General features: G+C 40.8%; 1 protein-coding gene across 3 annotated transcripts in view; it reads right to left on the bottom strand.

Moving 5' to 3' along the window:
• Window positions 1-21,983, bottom strand: part of LOC117412157 (FAS-associated factor 1-like) — a 94,728-nt gene that overhangs the window by 13,977 nt on the left and 58,768 nt on the right. For all 3 annotated transcript variants that reach the window (XM_059031535.1, XM_059031536.1, XM_059031534.1), the window contains 5 exons: window positions 19,008-19,162; window positions 13,146-13,282; window positions 12,373-12,461; window positions 2,309-2,389; window positions 1,770-1,847 (listed from right to left, as the gene is read on the bottom strand). In XM_059031535.1, the coding sequence (XP_058887518.1) occupies window positions 1,770-1,847; window positions 2,309-2,389; window positions 12,373-12,461; window positions 13,146-13,282; window positions 19,008-19,162 (540 nt within the window). The remainder of the gene's footprint in view (window positions 1-1,769; window positions 1,848-2,308; window positions 2,390-12,372; window positions 12,462-13,145; window positions 13,283-19,007; window positions 19,163-21,983) is intronic.

The following is a 21,983-nucleotide window of genomic DNA, read 5'->3' as shown; positions in this document are numbered from 1 at the left end:
ATTATTATTTTTCTTTTATTTTTAAAATGCATTGTTATAAGTATTGTATTAAAATAAACACTTGGCCCAGTTTCAATGTGCCTTTTTTAAATGGAAACAGGTTTCTATAGCGCTGTTTGCGGGGTGGGAGTGGGGGTGGGTAATCTGTATTGAGCAGAGATAATAGAATATAATTGTTAGGAGAGAGGTATTCACTGGCAGCCTGTGCCAGCCATTATGAATAGTACTGTTACAGCTGTACCAATATATCTTTACCTATATTTCTACACATGTAGTTATGTGTTGCACTGTTTTGTAATGGGTATATATTAAAAGTGATACTTTATACTAGCTGTGTTTAATATTTAATTTACTGCTTGTTTAATATAATTTTTCGAATTCTGTTTAAGACGGAAATGTACAATGTATTATTATGTTGGAATGAACACATTAAGCTTGAACACAAAATCAGCAAATGGTGTTAGTGATCTGGAGCTTGAATTTATAATATTAGTTTCTGACATTCCAGTGAATTTTTTTTTTTTTTTTTAATTCTAGTAGACATACGTTTTTTACTATACAAGGTTAAAGAAACCTCTGTATTCAGGTAGTGGTGTACTTTCCTGTTCATTTCCCCTAGACAGTGTGCAACATAGGTACTTTGTATTGAATTATTTTGTTAGCTACAATCTCTTACAAGATTCAATTTACTAATATGATATGTAAATGTTTTAAAATCCAGAAGGTGCATTACACCTCACATGTTCCTGCCCATTCCCTTGTGTTAAGCACAACACACATTAGCCTGGTTAGGTAGCCCTGTGTTCATCTCACTCAACTGGGAGAAAAAGCAACAGGCTGTCTAAAACAGTACAAGCAGCACACACAATTTCAAGGGTGTCTATCTGTCCAGTTGCTGTCAGACATTGAATAAGTATAGTTTCCTTGTTGAACAGAAAACCAAAACATCAGGCAACCACTGAAGCGAAGCACTTCCAGCTCCACTGGTCTCCTGCTAAACTAGCTTTGGAAATATTGTTTGCTTGCACTAAGCTAGTCAAAATGGTGCATTGTTAGGTAAACTTACATGAGGGATTTCCACTGAAGAATAGAGTGTGGTATTATACATCTACAATGTTTCATAGAAGCTTTTGTTACTCAAAAGGGATGGCCAAGGAAACAAAAAGACAGCACATTATATATGGCATCGTATACAGTACATGGTGCAGGATCTGGCATGCCACTTGTCAAACAGGATTGGTAACTCAACACGACAGCAAATTAAGATTTCCAAACCCAAACCAAATCATCATATTTATACCACTCCTTTGGCTACATTTCCATTAGTTATTATTTGCTGAGTCCCAGTGTTATTTTCATAGTCTCTTCCTGGAATTCAGAGCTAAATCCCACTTAGGCTATTACATTTTTTTCCGAAAATACCCAACAGCAAGACAGGACATATTGGTACCAACTGATTGAGTAGTTACCTACTCTCCAACAGGGGGGTCTCAATACAGAGAGCACATAAGCACTTGGAAAATGCTTAAAGGGACTGCTACTGTTTGAAAAGGGGATTTACAAGACTTAAGTATAACTAAAGATGTAATATGATAATTGTAATGTATATATGTATATATAGTCTATGAGCATTACCTGTGTTTCAAGTTATAGCTGGTCAGTAATACTGGATCTACTCCTCTCAAACCAATTGTTTTTTCATTAGCCCCCTGCAAGCGCCCTTGACCCCCGACAGAAAGGCTTTGCTGTTGTGGTGCCCCCGTTCTCACCTCTCGCTCGTCCTCCTGCTCTTTCCGGATCTGTTCCAGACGAACCTGCTCTGCCATCTCCCTCTCCTGGGCTTCCCTCTGTACCATCAACACACAAGAGACAAGTTCAGCACTTCCCATTCAGGGAGGCTTGCTACCAGATTGTTTTGTGCAACCTTTTGTAGACCCAAGTATACAGATTGCTGGCACCCATTAAAAAACACTGGGAAACCTCAAGGAAACTGGTTTCCTGTAACCAGCTGCATGCATACATTATTATTATTATTATTATTATTATTATTATTATTATTATTATTATTATTATCAAAACATTGAGGTATGGATGACATTTGTTGTACCAAATCAATCAATGATTATGCAGCAGATCCAAAACTCTGCCTCCCGCTCGTACAAGCTCCCCTTTTTTATAACCCTTGGGTGACCCAGTAAATCACAGAACTGATCTCAAGGGGAATGGGGTGTCTACGATCCATCTAAAAGACAGGGTCCAGATTCCCTACCCGCTGAGTCCCGATAATTGTCATGTGTTCAAATCCAACCTTGGCTCGGTCTGCCTCCAAAGACACACGATAGGCTTCATCCTGTTCCCTCTTCACCAGCTCTCGTGCTTCTCGTTCGTCCTGTTGTGAAGAATGAATGAATACATTCAACACAGTGTTACAAAACCTACTTTCTATGGTCTGTATGGTGAACAAATCCAGCTTGTAAATCCCTCACTGAGAAGGGACTCACAATCTGCATCTCCTTTACTTAAAGTGGTTGTAGCTAACAAAATAAACACCTGTCGTGCTCTTCCATTTGCTTTACAGGTCCTGGTACTACACTAGGTCGAAGAAAGTTCTCATTTTGCTTGCCTTATTTTCAGGAGGTCTGATACTGCTACACTTCCAAGTCATTTAACCTCAGCAGTGTCTTCAGGGTCAAAGCATGCTACCGGCTAAAGCCTGTCAGTCAATAGGTGAAGCAGCTGGCTGGTTAATGACAGGAAAGAAGCCGTTGAAGGGGTGGGGACGTCACCCTCCAGGAAGTGCAAGACTACCTGAAAGCAAGCCTTCTAAACCGTGAGGTTTTTATCTTGGTATAATACCAAATAGCATTTTTGCTAAAAGTTGTGTTTCTATCAAAACTGCACGAATGAGATCTAGATGCCGAACAGGACTGCGCCAGAGGTCAGATTTATGAAATGATTGTTAGCAACAACCGCATTAAGCTTTCATAAGGGTATGAAGGAGTAGCATGCATGATTCCAAGATCCATTACACAAAGAGCCCTATAGAGGAACCTGAAATCTTTTTACACTTGAAGGTGCTGTTTGCAGAGATTCGTTTCGCTGCTTTCTACCTGCTATGGATGAGAGCCATTGCACAAAACCTTCCAAGAAGTGAAACCGCACCATTTCCATTGTGTGGTCAGGTTCCACTGTTTGTTTTTTTCCACTAAATGTTTTTTAAAAACTGCCTGTGCTGCGTCTTTGATAAGGTGTAGGGCTGCAGGGGGGGCAGGAAGCAGCCACATTGAAAAGGTAAAGCCACGGTTAGCAGATCAGGAAGTAAATTAGAATAATTTAATACCTTTCTTTGGGTGTAGGGATCAGACTGAAAATAAAAATGTAACCAAGAAGATACATGCCTTGTGCCTCTTGTTTCTGAATTTGTCAAACTGAAACAGACTCTGATTAAACAATGCAATATCCTTAAAGGCAGCATTAGGGTTGATGTGGTGGACCATCACACACACAAAAAAGCTGCTGCAAAGCAAACATTAAATACAAACATTGTACTATTGTGACGACAGTGAGGATTACAATAATAAACCTTCAATAAACCTTCAAGAAAGTGCTCAAGATAATACTTGCAGATTCTTCAGTAAACCTAAGCTGGCACATGCTTTAGTATTAGCAATGCATTAATTAAACTAATCTGTACATTTCACATGGAAAAATAATCCTTTTACCAGCTATTTTGAATCCAGTTTGAATACAAAAAATGAAAGTCCTACGAATCTTGAATGATCTTTATTCCATAGTTCTATTTGAATTGAGGAAGGGAAAGATTGCCTGCACTTGAGGAAGACCAATAACAACTAACAGTTAAAAGTTTGAAAGAGAAAAAAACAAACAAAAAAGATTAAAGCACTTGAGTGTTATAAGCACCAGGCACTGCTCTACCAAAGAAGCTGCTAATTAGGCTTCCAGGCCCATAGGGCTGGGATGATGATGATTCTCGCCAAAAGTTGCTCGAAAAATTCAGTAGGATGGTAGATGCTTATGGGAAGTTGGTAAATGTTAATTGAACATATGTCGTAGGTCACATGGTTTGGCCGCCATATTGGATTGAAAAAAAACATTTAGCCTAAATGTAAAAATGTGTCTTTCGAAAATCACTTATTGCAGAGTGCTGAAAGTTGGTATACTTGTTGAGGGATAGTCCAAGATTAACTGATGTTCGTAAGAAGCTGATCGTTTGTGTGGTATGGCAGCCATGCTGCATGACATCAAAATCACATAGTACAGACGTAATAATCACAAACTACACATGACCCGAGTATGGTTGTCATTAAGATTTGGTCAAGGGAAGTTGCTACAATAAAAAACATTGTGGCCACGTTGAATGACATCATCAACATACAAAGCTGGCTTACAAAAACCTTTGTCTCTGAAACCACTATTCTGATTGAACCAAAAACTGGCACACATGACCCTAGTGTGGTTGTCTTTAAATGTTGTTCAAGGGAAGTTACTACAATAAAAAAATATGGTGGCCATGTTGGATGACATCATCAACTTACAAAACTGTTTAATAACTACTTGTAGAGTGCAGATCGGGCCATGGTTACTATGGAACACATAGTAACCCATGTGTGCTGTCAAAAAATGTCACTTGCTAAAGTGTTTGGTACTGGTAGCCATAAGGTTCCTGGCAACTCTAGTTATGTTGTGTTTACAGTGGCAACCAAGCGCCCCCCTGCCGAGGAACACTGCAACCCCAGGGCTGGTAAATGTGTACAAAAGTGTCTTTGTAGCAAACTGCCACTAAATGTTAGTGTTTGCATAGCCACTGGAAGCAGTTTTCAACACACCCCCACCAGCTATAAACCCATCACAGTGGTCTGCTGTCCAGCGCTGGAACAGCAAGCTGAGGAAATACTGCAGGCTGCCACCCAAAGACCTGATCGCTCTTTCAACTGGGACAGCTCCTTTTCAGCTTGGAGGTTATGAAAAGTGTAGTGTCTCCCTTGACATCAGCTGGCTTTACAATCCTGTTTGTTTACTTCCCACATGGGGCAGTACTAGCACCTTTAAAAAGCGCCTCATTTGAAAACACACTTTTCAGAGTGTATGTTACTGTCACCATAACCTACATCCACTGTATGCACAATTAAAAATAGAAGTGTTCTATATGGACAGACAAAGACAGCTTCATCCACACTTACTCCCGATTCAGCTGAAGGACGTACTAACAATATTTAAATCACAATTGGATAAGCAGTTCTCTAGATGTATGTAAAAAGGAAAGTGTGACATACAGTATGTACATGCCTATAGAAACACAGAACGGACAGGCACTTACATCCCCAGATTGTGATGCTCTCAAAAACGTGTGCTAAAGAGTTTCATCACAATTGGATCAGCAGTTCTCTGGATACATGTGACCTTGTTTTGAGAAAACCCAGCCAAAGTAAAGGCGTCTGAACAGACCCTGATTATTGGAAATACCCAGTTGAGAAGTGTTGCTAAAATGAGCAATCAGGTTCTTGTTAAGTGTGATCAGAACCAACTGAACCATCACAGGACTTATCCATTGTTTAATAAACTTCGATGAAGAGGTTTAGCATGGTCCTGACCACTTGCACCTGATTATTATAGATGCGCTAAAAACAGGACTGACAGCAGGGCAAATAGAATCCCTTCTCCCTATTCTGGCAGAATTCTCTCAGAACAGGTCACGTATGTATATCTGTGAACGTCTCCACTATACAAATTAGTAACTCCTGCAAGCAGTGGGCTACACCTCACATGTCAGAAGTAACTTGTTCTACAAAGTGTCATGGCAGGTGTTTAGACTTTTTGGCCCAGCCACTGTATGTATCCATCACACACACATAACTGTCAAGTTTACCAGAGTACCCGGGTTATTAAGTTTTCTTAACCTCTGTACCTGTTACCTCTTATCTGGGTATCCCTTCTGCTTGGCTGTGCTCCAGTGTGGATCTCAGTGAATCACACCTGGGGTTCACACGAGGCTGCCTAGCAGGTTCGCTCACTCTGAATCACATTAACGCTCATTCCTCCAGGAATGTGATTCAGGTGTGTCCTCAAAATACAAAAATCACTAGACAAGAGTGGAGCAGAGCAGAACTTGCATGACTCGCGGCTTTGCTGATCAGTTTCCATTTGTTCCGAAAGACTTCACACGAAACTGTCCGCAAACATGTGTCTAGTCTAGATTGTAGAGATGTGTGTCACTGATCAGGCTGATCAAGGGAGGGCAATGGAATGAACATTGATATTGCCTTTGCTCACAGACCAAACCCCCCCCCCCCTCTTCTCCGAGAAAGGAGAGGCAACCAAGTTTTTTCAAATTAATTTTTACCGATTATATTATGGCACTAGCAACATTATTTTGTTATGTTGAAGATATTTTGGTCCATTGCTTGTTTTGCTTAACACAGGATAAGCTGATGCTTTAAAAAAAGCTTCTGATCCTTCAGGTCAACTTCAGTTTTTCCATCGCTTTTCTTTTTTTTTTAATACTATTTATTCTTTGAGGGAAAGGGTTACAAAGACTTTTGGAACAGTAACGTACACACACAGAAGACATCAGGAAAAGGGGGTGTGCAGAAGTCTGAAATGTCGGTAATTCTGAAACTTGTATTAGTTTGGTTGACAGGTCAAGTTCATATGTGTTTGTAACCAAGGTCCTGCTGTATACACTGACAACTTCGAGGCACTTCTATTCTCTTGAATTAATTCTCCCTATTGCACTGAGACACACAGAACAAAAGTTCAATTCTCCACACTCTCAATCCCTGGCCTCTCAACATTAACCAGAGTCACTTCCATTCCCAGAAGGGTCTCTCATGGGAGTGAGATTTCCAACAGGCATACAAAACGAAACACTTACTCCCTATATCTTAATCCGCCAGTAAGTGCTATTTGAGCTACCCTTTTTTTTTGGTTACGTCTGAAAGATCAATCAAGGGATCTATGTTAATCTCCCCTAATCTGCTCACATCAGTGAGTAGAAATGTTATTTTCTGTTCATTATGAGCATTAATAGGATTAATTCTAAACCCCAAACAACAAAATGCACTCTAAATATTTCACAGTCGCCAACTTTGACAGAATCGGCGCCTGTGGCGCTGTGCACTAACACTATCACTATCACAAAATCTTGTTCAGCCTGACACTAAAATACTATTCCTATCAGTTTAGTACATTCTATCATAATATGCTTGGGAATAACTGAAGACTCCCATTGGTCTGGCACTTGGAGCCAGACCAGGTTTTCCAGTGAGCTTTAATTGTATGTTACCTGTACACATATCTAATAAGCTTACAACTAAAAGCTGGAATGGCTCAAACTGCTATGAAATGGGAGTCTAACATCCAGCTTCTGTCAACTTTTACTAGAAAAAAGGCAGACCTTGTTGATGGTTCAGTTTGTTTAATTCAACAGTTGTTTGGGCTGCAGCAGTCTTGTTTTATTTTAGGCTGTAACACTAAAATTGCACTAAACCTGGCTTGCCAACTGTACTACTGTACTCTATCATACAAGAAGTGGGTTACCAAATATGGACTACGGCTTGATCTGGTGTTTGTGGCAGTTTTTCCAGTGTGACCTGATTTACTATGGAAACGCTATTTAAAAAAAAAAAAAAAAAAAGTATATATATATATATATATATATATATATATATATATATATAATTAACTTCAATCTACAGATAAAAATGAAAACAAACAATAGCACTTAAATGTACCAAATTCTGACCACCTTACTGCCTGAGAGCAGTTGTACCAGTCTTGTGAAAAAGACAGTTGGAAACAATTGGTTCTATTGCCTTTTTCTTCCCAATTTTATTTGACTCAAAAGGTTTACAAACCCGCCTGTCGGATTACCAGTCAGATCACTCAGAAATCCCCTCACATCAAGTCAGGCTACAGTCTCCAGGCTAGCATTATTAATACCAGAGTCTCATGGCTGGATGGTAAATGTGTCCTTTAGCTCATCTCTGTACTGTGGAGGTGTGAGGGAAGACACTTGTTTCAAAATGCTTTACAATGATCGCAAAGTTCTGGGACTGAAATGAAATGCACTTTGTAATAGGTGACCTTAAATCCACTCCACACTGCAGTTTTCTCCACTATATTGCATACGTGATTTTTAGAGAACATCGTCAACTCTCAGCTCAAAGTTATGCTGTTTTCCCCATTGAGTCAATGTTAAAGCCAGGTTGCCCAACTGAGATGCAACAGGACTCTTTTGTAGACGAGCATCAAATGACTATTTTCGATGAAGGCATACTGTAAACAATCAGCTGGCATACAAATGTAAGAGTTTTACAGAAAGTCAAGGGTCTAGAAAAATTTGGCTTTTACCTACAAGTGGCAGCCAGTCTTCAGAATGGGTTGTGATTAATATTCAAATATGATATTGTATAAAAATGGCACTTGCATTAAAAAATATAAAAATAAATGCAGCTGAAAAAATTTACTTTAAAATTAACGAAATTGCAGAAGGGCCGACATAAGATTTGACACACGTGGACAAATAAAAATGTGCCAATAGCCAAGTGTATTTCTGTAAATATACTATATGTTAGTTGCAATAAAAGTTAAACAACTTCCATAGTAAATATTGTCATTTTTGGCTGTCATTGGTAGGCCGAATTCCCATCTTATTCTTTAAGCAAGTCATGGGGTAGATAAAGGTCTAATAGCCATCCTTGACCAGGTAAAACCAGTATAGGCAACTTTTTTTTTTTACAATATTACCACACTAGATTATCACTGGCATTGGCACCTTAGCAAACACAGTCTCAAGAAGTCAAACACAGAGGAATGTTGAGTGAAAAAAGGAAGGGCTGAACTGGTGCCATGAGGTAAGAATTCAAAACTAAATACAGTAAAAATTCAAAGACAACCAAAAGAGGGTTTGTTTTTGTCAGTGTCACTGTAGCGAGAGGGGTGCAGACAGATGAGGTTTGGAAGAGCATGTGTCTGAACCTGGGCAGCTGTGTGGAGAGAATACTCTGTGTTATTACTGTGATCCAAGCTGACAGCTGAGAGAAAGGAGTGCATTACTGATGGATCAGCTGTCGGAGCACAACCCCACCCTGCCTCTGCCTGTCACAGAGAGTTACTGTAATGCATGGTGCACCTTCGGGCACAAGCACGGGGAAGGTAGGGGGGACTGAGCAAGATGGAGTGGGAGGAGCAGCTACAATTCTGGCGGAAAACCCTTGTCTTTTATTTGACTTCTTATCCCCCACTGGGGCTGCATATGCCCAGGGACGCAGATATAGTGGAGGTAGCTGTATGCATGTCACAGTTAATCAAGAGAAGCACTTATCTGATTGTGATGAAACATGCCAAGCACAGTCTTTATTATTTGTTTATTTAGCAGACGCCTTTATCCAAGGCAACTTACAGAGACTAGGGTGTGTGAACTATGCATCAGCTGCAGAGTCACTTACAATTACGTCTCACCCGAAAGACGGAGCACAAGGAGGTTAGTGATTTGCTCAAGGTCACACAATGAGTCAGTGGCTGAGGTGGGATTTGAACTGGAGACCTCCTGGTTACAAGCCCTTTTCTTTAACCACTGGACCACACTGCCTCCTCCTTTAGTATTGCTAGTATCAGAATATGGGGAAGTATGTAAGCTGTCTGTCACATTTACATTTTTTCATTTATTAGGAGAATCGGCTGTCCAACTGTGAACAAACTTGCTAAGGACCTTGTTTATCCCAAGTCGTTGAGTCTACCTGAATACTGCAGTGTATGGAGGCTGTCAAGAAAACTGCGTATCTGATACGATGAAACTTATGGTCCCCATTAAGAGGGATGTGTGTATGTTAATTTTGTCGCTAGGTACAGTTGGTCACGTAGACAAGGGAGGGAAAGAAAGCAAATAAAGAAATGTGGAACCTGAAAAACTGTATAGTGAAGAGAAAGGTAGAATTGGATCTATGGGATGAAGAAGCAGACAACCAATTTTTCAATTGGTCCAATTTCTACAGTAAAAAGAAAGAAAGGGTTGAATGTCTTCCACGAAGAAGAAAAAAAAAACGTTGTTATTTTATTATTATTATTCCTCTTTGCTGTTTTCACTCCTGCCTGACAGGAAGCCTACCTTTTCAATGCACTAATCTGCAGGATTCCTGTATTTACATGAAAGATATACAGTCTCGATTTGTATTATCAAGCAGGAGGCCTCCGTTTGTTAGACTTCATGGTTTCTGTTGACTTAAAGGAGGCTTTAGAGAAAAGAAACCGGAATCTGGATCCGGCTCCCATTGTCAGAGCCTAGCAATACAAGGACCCAAGTCACGCTCCTTTCCCTGACAAAGGAAAGCAGTTGTCTCTTTTTCTTGTTTAAGTACAATAACCTTTTGAGAAGAATACTTTTTTTTTCTCACAGAAAAAGTATTCTTAAATAAAAAATGCAAGTATAAAAAGGACTGCCAGTGGAGGTTCGCACATACACGTCGTGCATAATGGATCTCACAAGGCGTTGCTGTTTTTTTGTGTGCTCCAAGGGGGCAGTTATGGGCACCTTTGTCTACAGTCTCACAGAGATGTCATAACAGGGTCAGCTTGTAGTGTGAACTTATTACCTCAGCAGCTCCCCAGGGCAGGGTTAGGGCACACAGACAAAGTATGTGAGAACATGAGAGAAGTTACGAAAGCGAGGAGGCCGTTCAATCTATCATTGCTCAGCCGGTTTTAAATAGCCAACTGATCCCAGGACTGCATCCAGACAACGCTTGAAGGATCCCAGGGAATCAGCAGTAACCCGTTCCATACACTTACCATTCTATATGTGAAAAAGAAAGCACTGGACAGCCTTCAGTCCTGAACCTGTTTCCACTGAACTTCCAAATGAACACCGCATTGTAAGTGTGGTCACACCAGGGCATTGGAGAAGCTCACGAGGGGCATGTTGTTCTTTTTACGGTGGCATTTGAATGGTCAAGCGTTATAGTTCTAGTGAGTCATGACCATGGTTTGGGGAGGCATAATCCTGGTGATGGGGGTGTAATGGAGGCGGCTGTACATAGGTATTTCACATATATCTAGAGAACGACTTGTACAACTGAAATAAAACTTGTAAAGAACCAGGTTACTGAGTGAATCACAATCTGTATATGGAGTATATGGACCCTGCCCAAGCCCCTGTTTGTACGTCACACTTAAATTTCACATATCTGTAGAAGCATTTGTCCAATTCTGATGAAACTTTGTTTGAACATTCTTTTGCACATTATAACTTGAGTTATTTCCATTCTTTTTCAAAAGTCATATGCATAAAATAAAGTTGGCTTATTGAACAATGGTCTAGAACAGTTTCGTGAATTTTAAACAGTGTTTTAAAAATGTACCATGCACCTTTCTCCAAGCACTGAATACATTACAAAGTAAAAAAAACAAAAGTGCTAAAGCCGAGCCTTGTGTCAGGAATCGAGTGAGCCCTTCAGTTCAACTCGCTTCCTATCTCCACAGTGCAATCCACAGCAGGATTAACTGTTGATTAAAAGTAAATTTAGGAACAAATGAGCTCAGGGAAAACCGAAAACGATAGGAAAAAAATCTCTAGATATTAACTCTGAATAATCCAGGGTATGCACTGCTAGGCCAAGTGAATGGGTGAAAATCCAGACAGATATTTACACCATGATTTCTCTTAGGGGTTGAGAGGGAGCAGTTCAGACTTCCTGCCTCAATTCTGCCCTAGACTGGATGGAGCACCCTTTCTCTTCGTGGGATGAAGGAGAGAGGAAGCAGTTCAGTCCCTATGCCTCAAACTTGCCCTGGACTAAACGGAGCACCCTTTCTCTTCGGGGGATGAGGGAGGGAGCAGTTCAGACTTCCTGCCTCAATCCTGCCCTGGACTGGACGGAGCACCCTTTCTCTTCGGGGGATGAGGGAGGGAGGGAGCAGTTCAGTCCCTATGCCTCAAGCTTGCCCTGGACTGGACGTTGCACCCTTTCTCTTCGGGGGATGAGGGACGGAGGGAGCAGTTCAGTCACTATCCCTCAAGTCTGCCCTGGACTGGACGGAGGACCCTTTCTCTTTGGGGGATGAGGGAGGGAGGGTGCAGTTCAGTCACTATGCCTCAAGCCTGCCCTGGACTGGAAGGCATGATCACTTTATCACAGAAGTGCTTTGGTGGGTTGATTTATGGGACAAGCACATTCTTTCTGTACAATGTGTAAACGGTAAGCCACAGTTTGGGCGTGTCCATTTGAAATCACTGTCAACTGAGCCCTTCCCTCCACGCCACTACGTTTGTATGGAGAATCTCAAAGTTGTGTGTGCCTCTTTGGTTCATGTTTAACAGGCAATACAGCCACCCACTGAACACATATGACAGCTTACCTCATCTCTAATGTCCTCTTGCTGTTGAGCAGTGAAGATCTCCATGGCTGCCATGAGCCTCATCATCAGCTCGTCCACTGTCGTGTTCCCTAGCAACGCACAAGTTATTAAAAAAAATTAAGAATTAATCACAGCGGTGTTATTAGCTGAGAGAAAGGTACAAAAATCACAGACTATAATGCCAACATCTAATTAGATTTTTTTTTTTTCCTAAATATTATAAGTATTTAAGCTTTTTAAAAATTCTATTCATAAATCCCTATGTAACTTAACGATAATATTTTATTTATAATGTTTAGATTGGCTTTGCTAATATATCTGCATCAATTATTTATTTCACTGCTGGAGTTAGCAGTGCATTTTTTTAATTTTTTCACTGCGTGCAAGAGATGAAAGATATCGGCTCCATAGCCACTTTCTCCCAGATCTAAACAAGAAATTAGCAGTGGCCTATCCTTATTTAGGGACATTTAAAATACCCAGTGCTGAGAAATTGAGTGTAAATTTGCTCTGTACTAGTAAAATACATTTTTCCTCCCCTATAGCTGCCTGGACAACTTCCACAGGAGAGTCACTACTACTTTCCAACACTGCTTCCCAGCCCTTAGATCCTACACATACAATTTTCCATAGATTGATCCAATAAGACGCACTGTAACCAAACCCCAATAAGACGCACTGTCACCAATGCAGCTTGGGGTCAGGCTCCTGTTCCTATGATTGCTACAGTATTATTTCAAAGACGGCAGGCTGGAAACACAGCACATTCTTACCCTGAATCACGTTTAAGACTTCGTTCGACGACCTTTTTCCCATGACGATGAGTAAGAGGGGGAACTGATCGGTTTTGTAAGTTCGGATGGTCTGTGCCACCACGCTGCCAAAGTGCCTCGTGCACATCGTGAGTAATCTTAGGAGGGAATGAGACACGTTTACCAAACCATACACAACAGAAAGGTTAAAGTGATTTAAATCATTGTAAACACTAGGACCACTGGTTTGATGTCAGCCAAGTCCACTACAGTGTCCAAAATATATCTGACATGTGTTGGGGACATCCTGCGTGAAATAAACATTCTTCCTGTTGGACAGAGGTCCCTCTCACAACTGATGTTCTCCATGACAGAAACACGTACACTAAACATAGCCTTGCTATCAAAAGGGTTCCCCTTAAAAGAAACTAGAAATGTGTGTATTGGTGCATTTTCCAGACACATCTTTGGTTCGTTCAGCCCATTAGCCAGATGAGCAAGGCTTACATGGTTAATGTAATGTAGTTACAGCCGCAGAACAAAATGTACAAGTGTATTTTTATTTTAATAGACGAAACATTTTGGCCATACCTTCATTAGTGTTATTAGTAACTGCTCCTGTTGTAGTGTTTTCTAGTTTAACTTCAGAAATACCCTGGGCTTGCATGTAGGTTTGCCACCTGTTCTGGTTTTGCCTGGATTGTTCTCTTTTTGAGGCAGCTGTCCTGGGAAATCTGTAACACTTCCCGGGACATTAAATGTCAAAGTATATGATTGATTGATTGATTTATTTATTTATTTTTATACAAAATGACTCTGGTGTCCCGTTTTTTTGTAAGTCAGAGGTGGGAACCCTACTTGCATGGGATAAATGGTATTGTATTTTGTCTTTATAAATGAACACAACAAAAGAGGGTTTCAGATCTGCCCTGCCCCTTTGTGCACCTTCGCACAGCATTTTCAAAAATGATCTCTCGTCTGCAACATCGTCCTAGGTGAGGAACTGCACAGATTTAGTCACACATTAATGGAACAACATAGATACTGTATCTTAAAACTGACTGCAAACAGAGATTAATGATGCCAACCGATTCCAGCACAGTCAGTTTTAACACGAAAAATGAAACATGCGACAGTACCATTTTGTTTGTGTGACAAATTTCTTTAAACTAAATTGAACTGTTAAGGAAAAGGCATTATTTTCTGTGAGTTATTATTATTTTTTAGCTCACAATTCTCTCAAAACAAGAAATTCTTCAATGCTAAAATATACCAGAAAAGTTATTTTGTGGTTCCAAATCAATGTATATTCAGCTCTCTTGACTTGACAAAACAGACATTGGGGTGCATGAGGGTCATTCACAGGTGCATTTGCCTTTTCTAATTATTATGGGCTGCCACAAAAGTTGTAAACCTTATGAATTGTCTCTAACATTTTTGGAAATTTAAAATGAACAATAAAAATACTTCATTTAACTAAAGGCATTTGTTACAGATTTGAATAATAATAATAATAATAATAATAATAATAATAATAATAATAATAATAATAATAATAATAATAATAATAATAATAATAATTTTAAGTATAATTAAGTGTAAACTTTTAAACCAGTGAGTGAATTGCAGGACCTCCTGACTAACTGCATAATGGCTTGAACTCAGGGCTTCAAATAATTTGCTTTTCATTCACAGCAAAGTCTTCTAAATCCAAGCACCTTCCGAATTAGTATTCCTCGTAAGACTTTTTCAAATTGATGAGTAAAAAAAAAAAAAAGCCAAGGATTTTTTATTCCATTACAAGGCAGAACTTTAAATTAACATTTTGCAAAAGAAAAAAGGGAGCCGACTGCAGCAGCCCTACAGAGCTGGTGGTAAATGTCATAATATTAATGAATTGCAAAGGGCTGAATGCAAATATAAATGATTTTAATAATATCCAGTTTAATAAGGTCTGTTTAAAAGAAAATAGGGGATGAGATAGGATAAGTATTACAGGTCACCGGAGAGTGTGGAAACTGGCGGAAGGCTAGCTTTATCCAACATTAATCATGAAAGTTAAAAAGAGAAGGGAAATCAAGCAGAATGACTGATCATGAAGCTAAATAACTTTATTTTATCTTTTTCTTTTTTGCACAGCTTTCTTTTGCATTGTGTTACTATGCAAACTGCACTGTGATTCTTGAAATGTATTTGTTTACGACTGTAAGTCGTCCTGGATAAGGGCGTCTGCTAAGAAATAAATAACAATAATAATAATACTACAGCGCTGAGGTTCCAGCGATCTGAGCAATTCAAGCTCTCCGCACAGGTTTGTGGAAGGGTTTTCCTTCCATGGTTGTTTGGATCTCTTCCAGCAGGCAATGAATAAAAGATCTACAGCTTCAAGTGAGATTTAACGCTTCGGTCCTGTACATGACTGATCACATTGCTGGCACCTGAATATAATAGTGCCAAAGCTCAACAAGCAATTCTACCGAGCTTGAAATAAATGACCCATGTTAACAAATCAAGGACCACCCCTGACCTTTTCCTGGCGTTAGGGGGTCACAAGAAAGGTCTAAAAGGTTATAGAATCTCCACAGACAGGATGAAGACTTTCAGGTGTTGCAGAGGGGCGTTTTCGGACATAAGGGTTTTGCGATACATAAATGTCACGATACGATGTGTGTTTACCTTGTTCTTCCATAGTACAGCCTTCTGAGGACAGTACTTTATCAGGAAGCAGACCTAACTGAACATGCATTTTAATTACATTCATCAAAGATGCAGTATTACATATAACTTTAACAGTCAGTCCACTGCTAGAATGAACAGACTAGAAAGCAGGTTTGTTTTCTTTTATAAAGACACCATTGTTCATTTTCATGCATAATTACAGATCTGTTGTTTTAGGTTACTATTCAAAAAATAAAGCAATATCAATCATCCTAACAGGCAGCCCACAGCAGACGGTTTAAAAAAATAAAAATAAGTGAGTCTTAAGTGCCTGATTAAAAAACTCAGCCCTGAGTTTATTAGCTGATGAAGATCCCGGGTCTTACCTATTGAGACAATCCCTTTTCTTAATCCTGCCTCTTGTTGTGTGGTGTTAGGGGAGCCCTGACAAGTGCATCCCTTGAACAATGTGCAATGGTAATTCTAACCAGTCAGCAAGGAGATGTGAACAATGTGCCGGGGGCTCGTTTGAAACCCAACACCAGCACAGCAGCCCTTCCACTCGGGTTCTTGGGAGCTTCTGATGTTACACAGGAACACATGAATTTGATTTGGCACCAAATGAAAAGAACTGCTTTAGCACAAAAGATTTTTGGTGCAACCTTATTATTATTATTACTATTATTATAGTTTAAATCCTGTTTTAACATTATTATGCATCAGTGCTGCTGTGTATCACTGAGGTACTGTGTGGGTTATTCCTGGTGGCACAAGAGGTCTATTTAAATCTCACTGGTAGATCTAAACTCTGCCTCCCTTTAAAAGGAGTGTGAACCAAGGTTTTAAAATTCATTATCATTATTATTATTATTATCACCATTAGGTACATGCAGCAGTTTATCTACATCGTTATACTTTAAATACTTGCACATCATAACAAACAACAACAAAAAATTGAAGAACCAAAAGTATCTCAGTATTGGGGGAGAAAAATTTAAATACAAAAGTATAACTTGTACTATATTACAGTAAAGATAAATCTCTTGCGAGTAAAATAAACCTGGTACTCAATGACATTACTTATTAATTTAAGGGGAGGAAGAATCTTCTGATGACGGGTAGAATCTATTCACTGTAGATGATTACATTTAGGACATAGTGCCTCTACTTGTCCAACAAATGTGCCTGTGCTGACCGCAGCTTTGCAATGAGCAGCCGTGCCCAGCCAGGGAAAATGCGGTTACCCCCTGCAGGAGCTGCAAACAGAAACGTGCTGCTGCTTGGCAGGGGTGATGGATCAACAGCAGCAAACTATATGTTGAAATCTGTGACCTCTTTGGCTGAGGGCTATTCCACTGTATGTCAAGTTAAAGCGTTCCGCACCAGACGCAGTAGAAAACCGCAGTTGAGGCTGTTAAGAATCTTTACGTGTAAGTGTTAGTTAGCCTTCACTTTACACCCCAGTGTGTGTGTGCGCAATCCACACCGGGATTCCAGACAAGCTGATTAAAGAATCCTTATCATGAGATGTATTGTCGTGTTGACTTTGGAAGGATTTTAAATGCTACAGCTTTAAATGCTGCAGCTGAGGTTTCCTCATGCTTAAAACTTTAAAGTAGTAAGTAATGTTGAATTTACATTGGTTGCTGCAGGGGGCCAATAAGCCAATAACTATAAAAAAAAAAAAAAAAAAAAAAAAATAAAATAAATAAATAATAATAATAATAATAATAATAATAATAATAATAATAATATTATTATTATTATTATTATTATTAATAATAATAATAATAATAATATATAAAATCATATATAAAATCATATATAAAATAATACATGATTCAAGACTTCCCGTGACCACACCGCTTATCTGCTCACACAGCGAGAGCGACTTTATGCAACAAATTAACCGATAAGCACTTGTGAAGGAGATCTGCTGTTATATTTTCAAAAACAGCTTGTATCACGACCGCAAACAGCTGTAGTTACTGCTTTTGTTGCAACAATTTCAATTGGGCAGGAAGGTTAAAAGGAAAAGCTCCAGATGTTTCCCTTCTCTAATAAAGAAAGTGAAAGGAAAGAATGGGAGAGAGAGGGGCAAGAGAAGGCCAATGTCTTAACTGCGTCTTTCTTAAAGCCGTCTATACGGGGGGTTGCTTAGTGAAGTAGCCTAGTGGAAGAAAGCAATTGTGCCCCAGAGTCTAACCTGCCCACTGGCACACAATTAAACTCCTAAGATCTGGCAAGATCAAAATGCTTTCCGAACAGCGGGGTTCTCACCAGTAAGCCAGTCCGACACTTAAGGCTCACACCTGGGCTGGATTTGGAAGGAGGTGGGGGTTAGGGTATGGGGGGGGGGGTGGTATTTGGGAATGCATTTCCAATGGGTCAAGCGTTCTGTATGCAGGCGTGCATCACGGCCAGTGCAATGCCCAGGGTAAGGGGTCAACAGCTGTGAATGCAGCTAATTACATACGTGAAAAGGGGAGGCTCTTTGATCAATTAGCACTGGCTTTCAGAGCAGTGCTGTTCCTTCAGTGTCACAGGGGCTTTGGTGACATGACCTTACCTGCAAGGCCTGGTGCAAGATGCATGAAGGCAGGGACACCTGTTGCACCTGCAGGAGGTGATTGTGTTCTGAGTGGGAGAGTCTGTGTGCAGGTTTAAATTACAAATGAGGATCCCCAGGGGTCTTTGAATAAACAAGGCTATTTAAGAAGAAAAAAAACATTGAGCCACAATTTAAAGTGCAACTGCATGGGAAATTCCAGGCAGAGGACCAGGATCATTTTGCATGTGATCACCATGGCTCTGCTTGGGGTCAGCAAAACCTTACGTCAAGAGTGAGAAAGATGACCATGCTTGATGAGAACATTTTGTTTACAACTTCTGGGGAGAGATGCTTAAAATAATCTTCACACTAAAATTGCACATATGAGCCTAAAGTATTCAATGGGAATATTAAACTAAACAAAGGTGAGCTCTGTTTTGTTACACTTCCACACACACACACATTCACTTTATACTTTGTATTCAAGGAGAGCTTATCTGCTGAAACAGTTTGCTAAGACTGTTGTTTCCTTAACTTGCAAGGCTTAGTTAAACGACTCGGGTGTCCTGAAGGGACATCAAATGTGTAGGTTTGAAAAGAAACAGCACCTCTTGGCTGACTGACAGCAGCCCCTGAGAACTGGGGTTGAGATGGCACGGCTCTGTAGGCATTACCTTGCTCTGTTGGCTTCCTTCGTCATGTCCCACGCCCAGGTGATGCAGTTCTGGCTGAGGTAGGAGACGATGGATTCGGCACACAGCATCTGGGAGCAGAAGACGTTGGTGAGGACGCTGTCATCGTGGTGAAGGTAGATGGCGACAGGCTTTCTCTGCGGGAAGAAAAGTGATCAGAGATGTGAAACAATGAACAGCAGGAACCACAGAAGAGTGGAAACTCATAGCGGCACGTCCGCTACAGGGGTGTGCTGTGCATAATGGTGCCTGCTGGCAAGAATCCTGTGCACTAAAGATCAATGTCTGCGAACACCAGATTAAAGATACTGTATAAGTCATCCCAGCCCACATTGCCGACAATTGGGTGTGAAGTGCTTAAGATCTGAGTAAAGGTGCAAGTGAGGTATATGTAAGTACATGCATAAGGGGCTGGGGCAATTTACAGAACTACAGACCAACCTCACAGAGGGGAAAGTTAGGAAAGCTTTAGCAGCCCTCAATATACTATTTAATTTATCCTGTGCAACCATAAATCAGGGCTGAATGGAAATGATTGAAGCAACGCACCAGAAAATTAAGAGAGCTTTGCTTCGGATTGATTCAGTGTGACAGGTACCATTAGGAACATGCAGGTTCAATGTGACAGATACAATGGGAACATGCCGGGTCAATGTGACAGGTGTCATAGGAACATGCAGGGTCAATGTGACAGGTACCATAGGAACATGCAGGGTCAATGTGACAGGTATCATAGGAACATGCAGGGTCAATGTGACAGGTACCATAGGAACATGCAGGGTCAATGTAACAGGTACCAGAGGAACATGCAGGGTCAATGTGACAGGTACCAGAGGAACATGCAGGGTCAATGTAACAGGTACCAGAAGAACATGCAGGGTCAATGTGACAGGTATCATAGGAACATGCAGGGTCAATGTGACAGGTATCATAGGAACATGCAGGGTCAATGTGACAGGTACCATAGGAACATGCAGGGTCACTGTGACAGGTACCATAGGAACATGCAGGTTCAAGTTTTGCCACTGTTTTTTTTTTTTTTTTTTTTTAATAAATTTAGTCGTTGCCAATTATTTTTTATTATTTTCTCCCAATTTGGAATGGCCAATTATTTTATTACGGTCGGCTCACCGCTACCACCCCTGCGCTGACTCGGGAGGGCGAAGATGAACACACGCTGTCCTCCGAAGCGTGTGCCGTCAAGCCGACCGCTTTTTTTCACACTGAAGACTCACCATGCAGCCACCCAAGAGCTACAGCGTCGGAGGACAACGCAGCTCTCGGGCAGCTTACAGGCAAGCCTGCAGGAGCCCGGCCAGACTACAGGGGTCGCTGGTGCGCGGTGAGCCGAGGACACCCTGACCGACCTAACCCTCCCTCCCCCCGGGCGACGCTCGGCCAATTGTGCGCCGCCCCTTGGAAGCTCCCGTCCTCGATCGGCAAAGGAATAGTCTGGATTCGAACTCGCGACTTGCAGGCTATAGAGCGCATCCTGCACTCACGTGGAGCGCCTTTACTGGATGCACCACTCGGGAGCCCCAGTTTTGCCACTGTTTTGATTATATTAGCAAGACCTTAAATTGCGGAAAATATTAGCTGATGACGTTTTGCTACCGTTTCAGTTGGCAAATTATTTTTTTTAACCAAAATACACATCACTTTTGATAAGATTATGAAATATGTAAGATAGGAATAAACCACTGTAATAATGCCTGTTCATGTATCTACTTTATACTACTAACCTCTACCAGAAGGGGTCAGTGCCGTTAACAGCCACTACATTTACATGGCATGAAGTAATCGGATTTCTCTGTAGTCGGATTCCACGGAATCGGATTTCGCAATCGGAAAACAGAGTTTACATGACAATTGGATAAGCCAATGCGATAGTCATCTCAGTATACATGGCAATGTAATCAGATTTCCCTACTTATAAATTGCCGAATTTAGAGACACGTTATCTTGTTGCTAAATGATTTCCATTACACGAGAGTAGATGTTAAAACTTCATGCTGATTTGAACTCGGCTCTCGCCAAGATAAGCACCAACTAAGACGTAGCTTTACAGTAAACTAATGTGATCCATATGCGTCTCCATCCATTTACGTTTCCTTCCATATGATGATGTAGATATCCTTCTGTCTGGTGTTAATGGCTGAAGTGTAATGCTGGCTCCAGGGATCAGCTTATTTTGCCTCCCTGGCGCATCAGCACACACAACGGCTGCGATGCTGGCTCCGGGGATCAACCAAAGTGCGGCCTCCCCAGCGCATCAGCATGACAACCGTCTGGATTGAGCTAAGTAGGGTACATCTCAGGGGTTTTCAAGTGGGCACCTTCCATCCTCAGTGTTTCGTCGACTAGCCCACGACACCTCAAGAGGGCTCGACGGTGATTCTGGCGTCCCAGCATCACCCCCCTCCGTCCCCCACTCAACTCAGCCCAGCTTACTTACCTGTCCCCAGCCAGAATCTTTCCGTCTCAACCACAGCCAGTTGCTGCTCCTCTCTGCTGCTTCAGATAAGTTCTTCACTGTGCGACGCAACTCTTATTTGTTTATATACATTAAATAATTTCTTAAAAAAATAAAATAAATTGTATTTTCTTGATTCAGTTTCTTAACTGATAGAGGTTAAATGCTACTGATGACGTTTTTAGAACCTGCAGATGCAGAGCCACCAGTCAAGACACCACAGGTAAGCCTCCGAGGCTGCAGCTATTCTCCTCTCTATTTCATAACTTGTTTCCAGTCAGGATGCAGATTGATTACACATTTTTCCTAATGTGCATTTCAATATTTATGATGTTGATGCAATTAAACATTAATGCGAACCTTGGCATGCTCATGCTTTTTTGTTGTCAGTGTTTAGCTCTAGAGCAAGACAGAGGGCCATACTGACGATTACAACCCAATTTTGTTACGTACAGCTGTTGCTGTCAGTGAGCCCAGTCGTACTG

Source organism: Acipenser ruthenus, chromosome 10 (assembly GCF_902713425.1).
Source record: "Acipenser ruthenus chromosome 10, fAciRut3.2 maternal haplotype, whole genome shotgun sequence".
Classification (NCBI taxonomy): domain Eukaryota; kingdom Metazoa; phylum Chordata; class Actinopteri; order Acipenseriformes; family Acipenseridae; genus Acipenser; species Acipenser ruthenus.
Note: the sequence above shows the minus strand (reverse complement) of the source record. Positions and strands in the feature narration are given on the sequence as shown.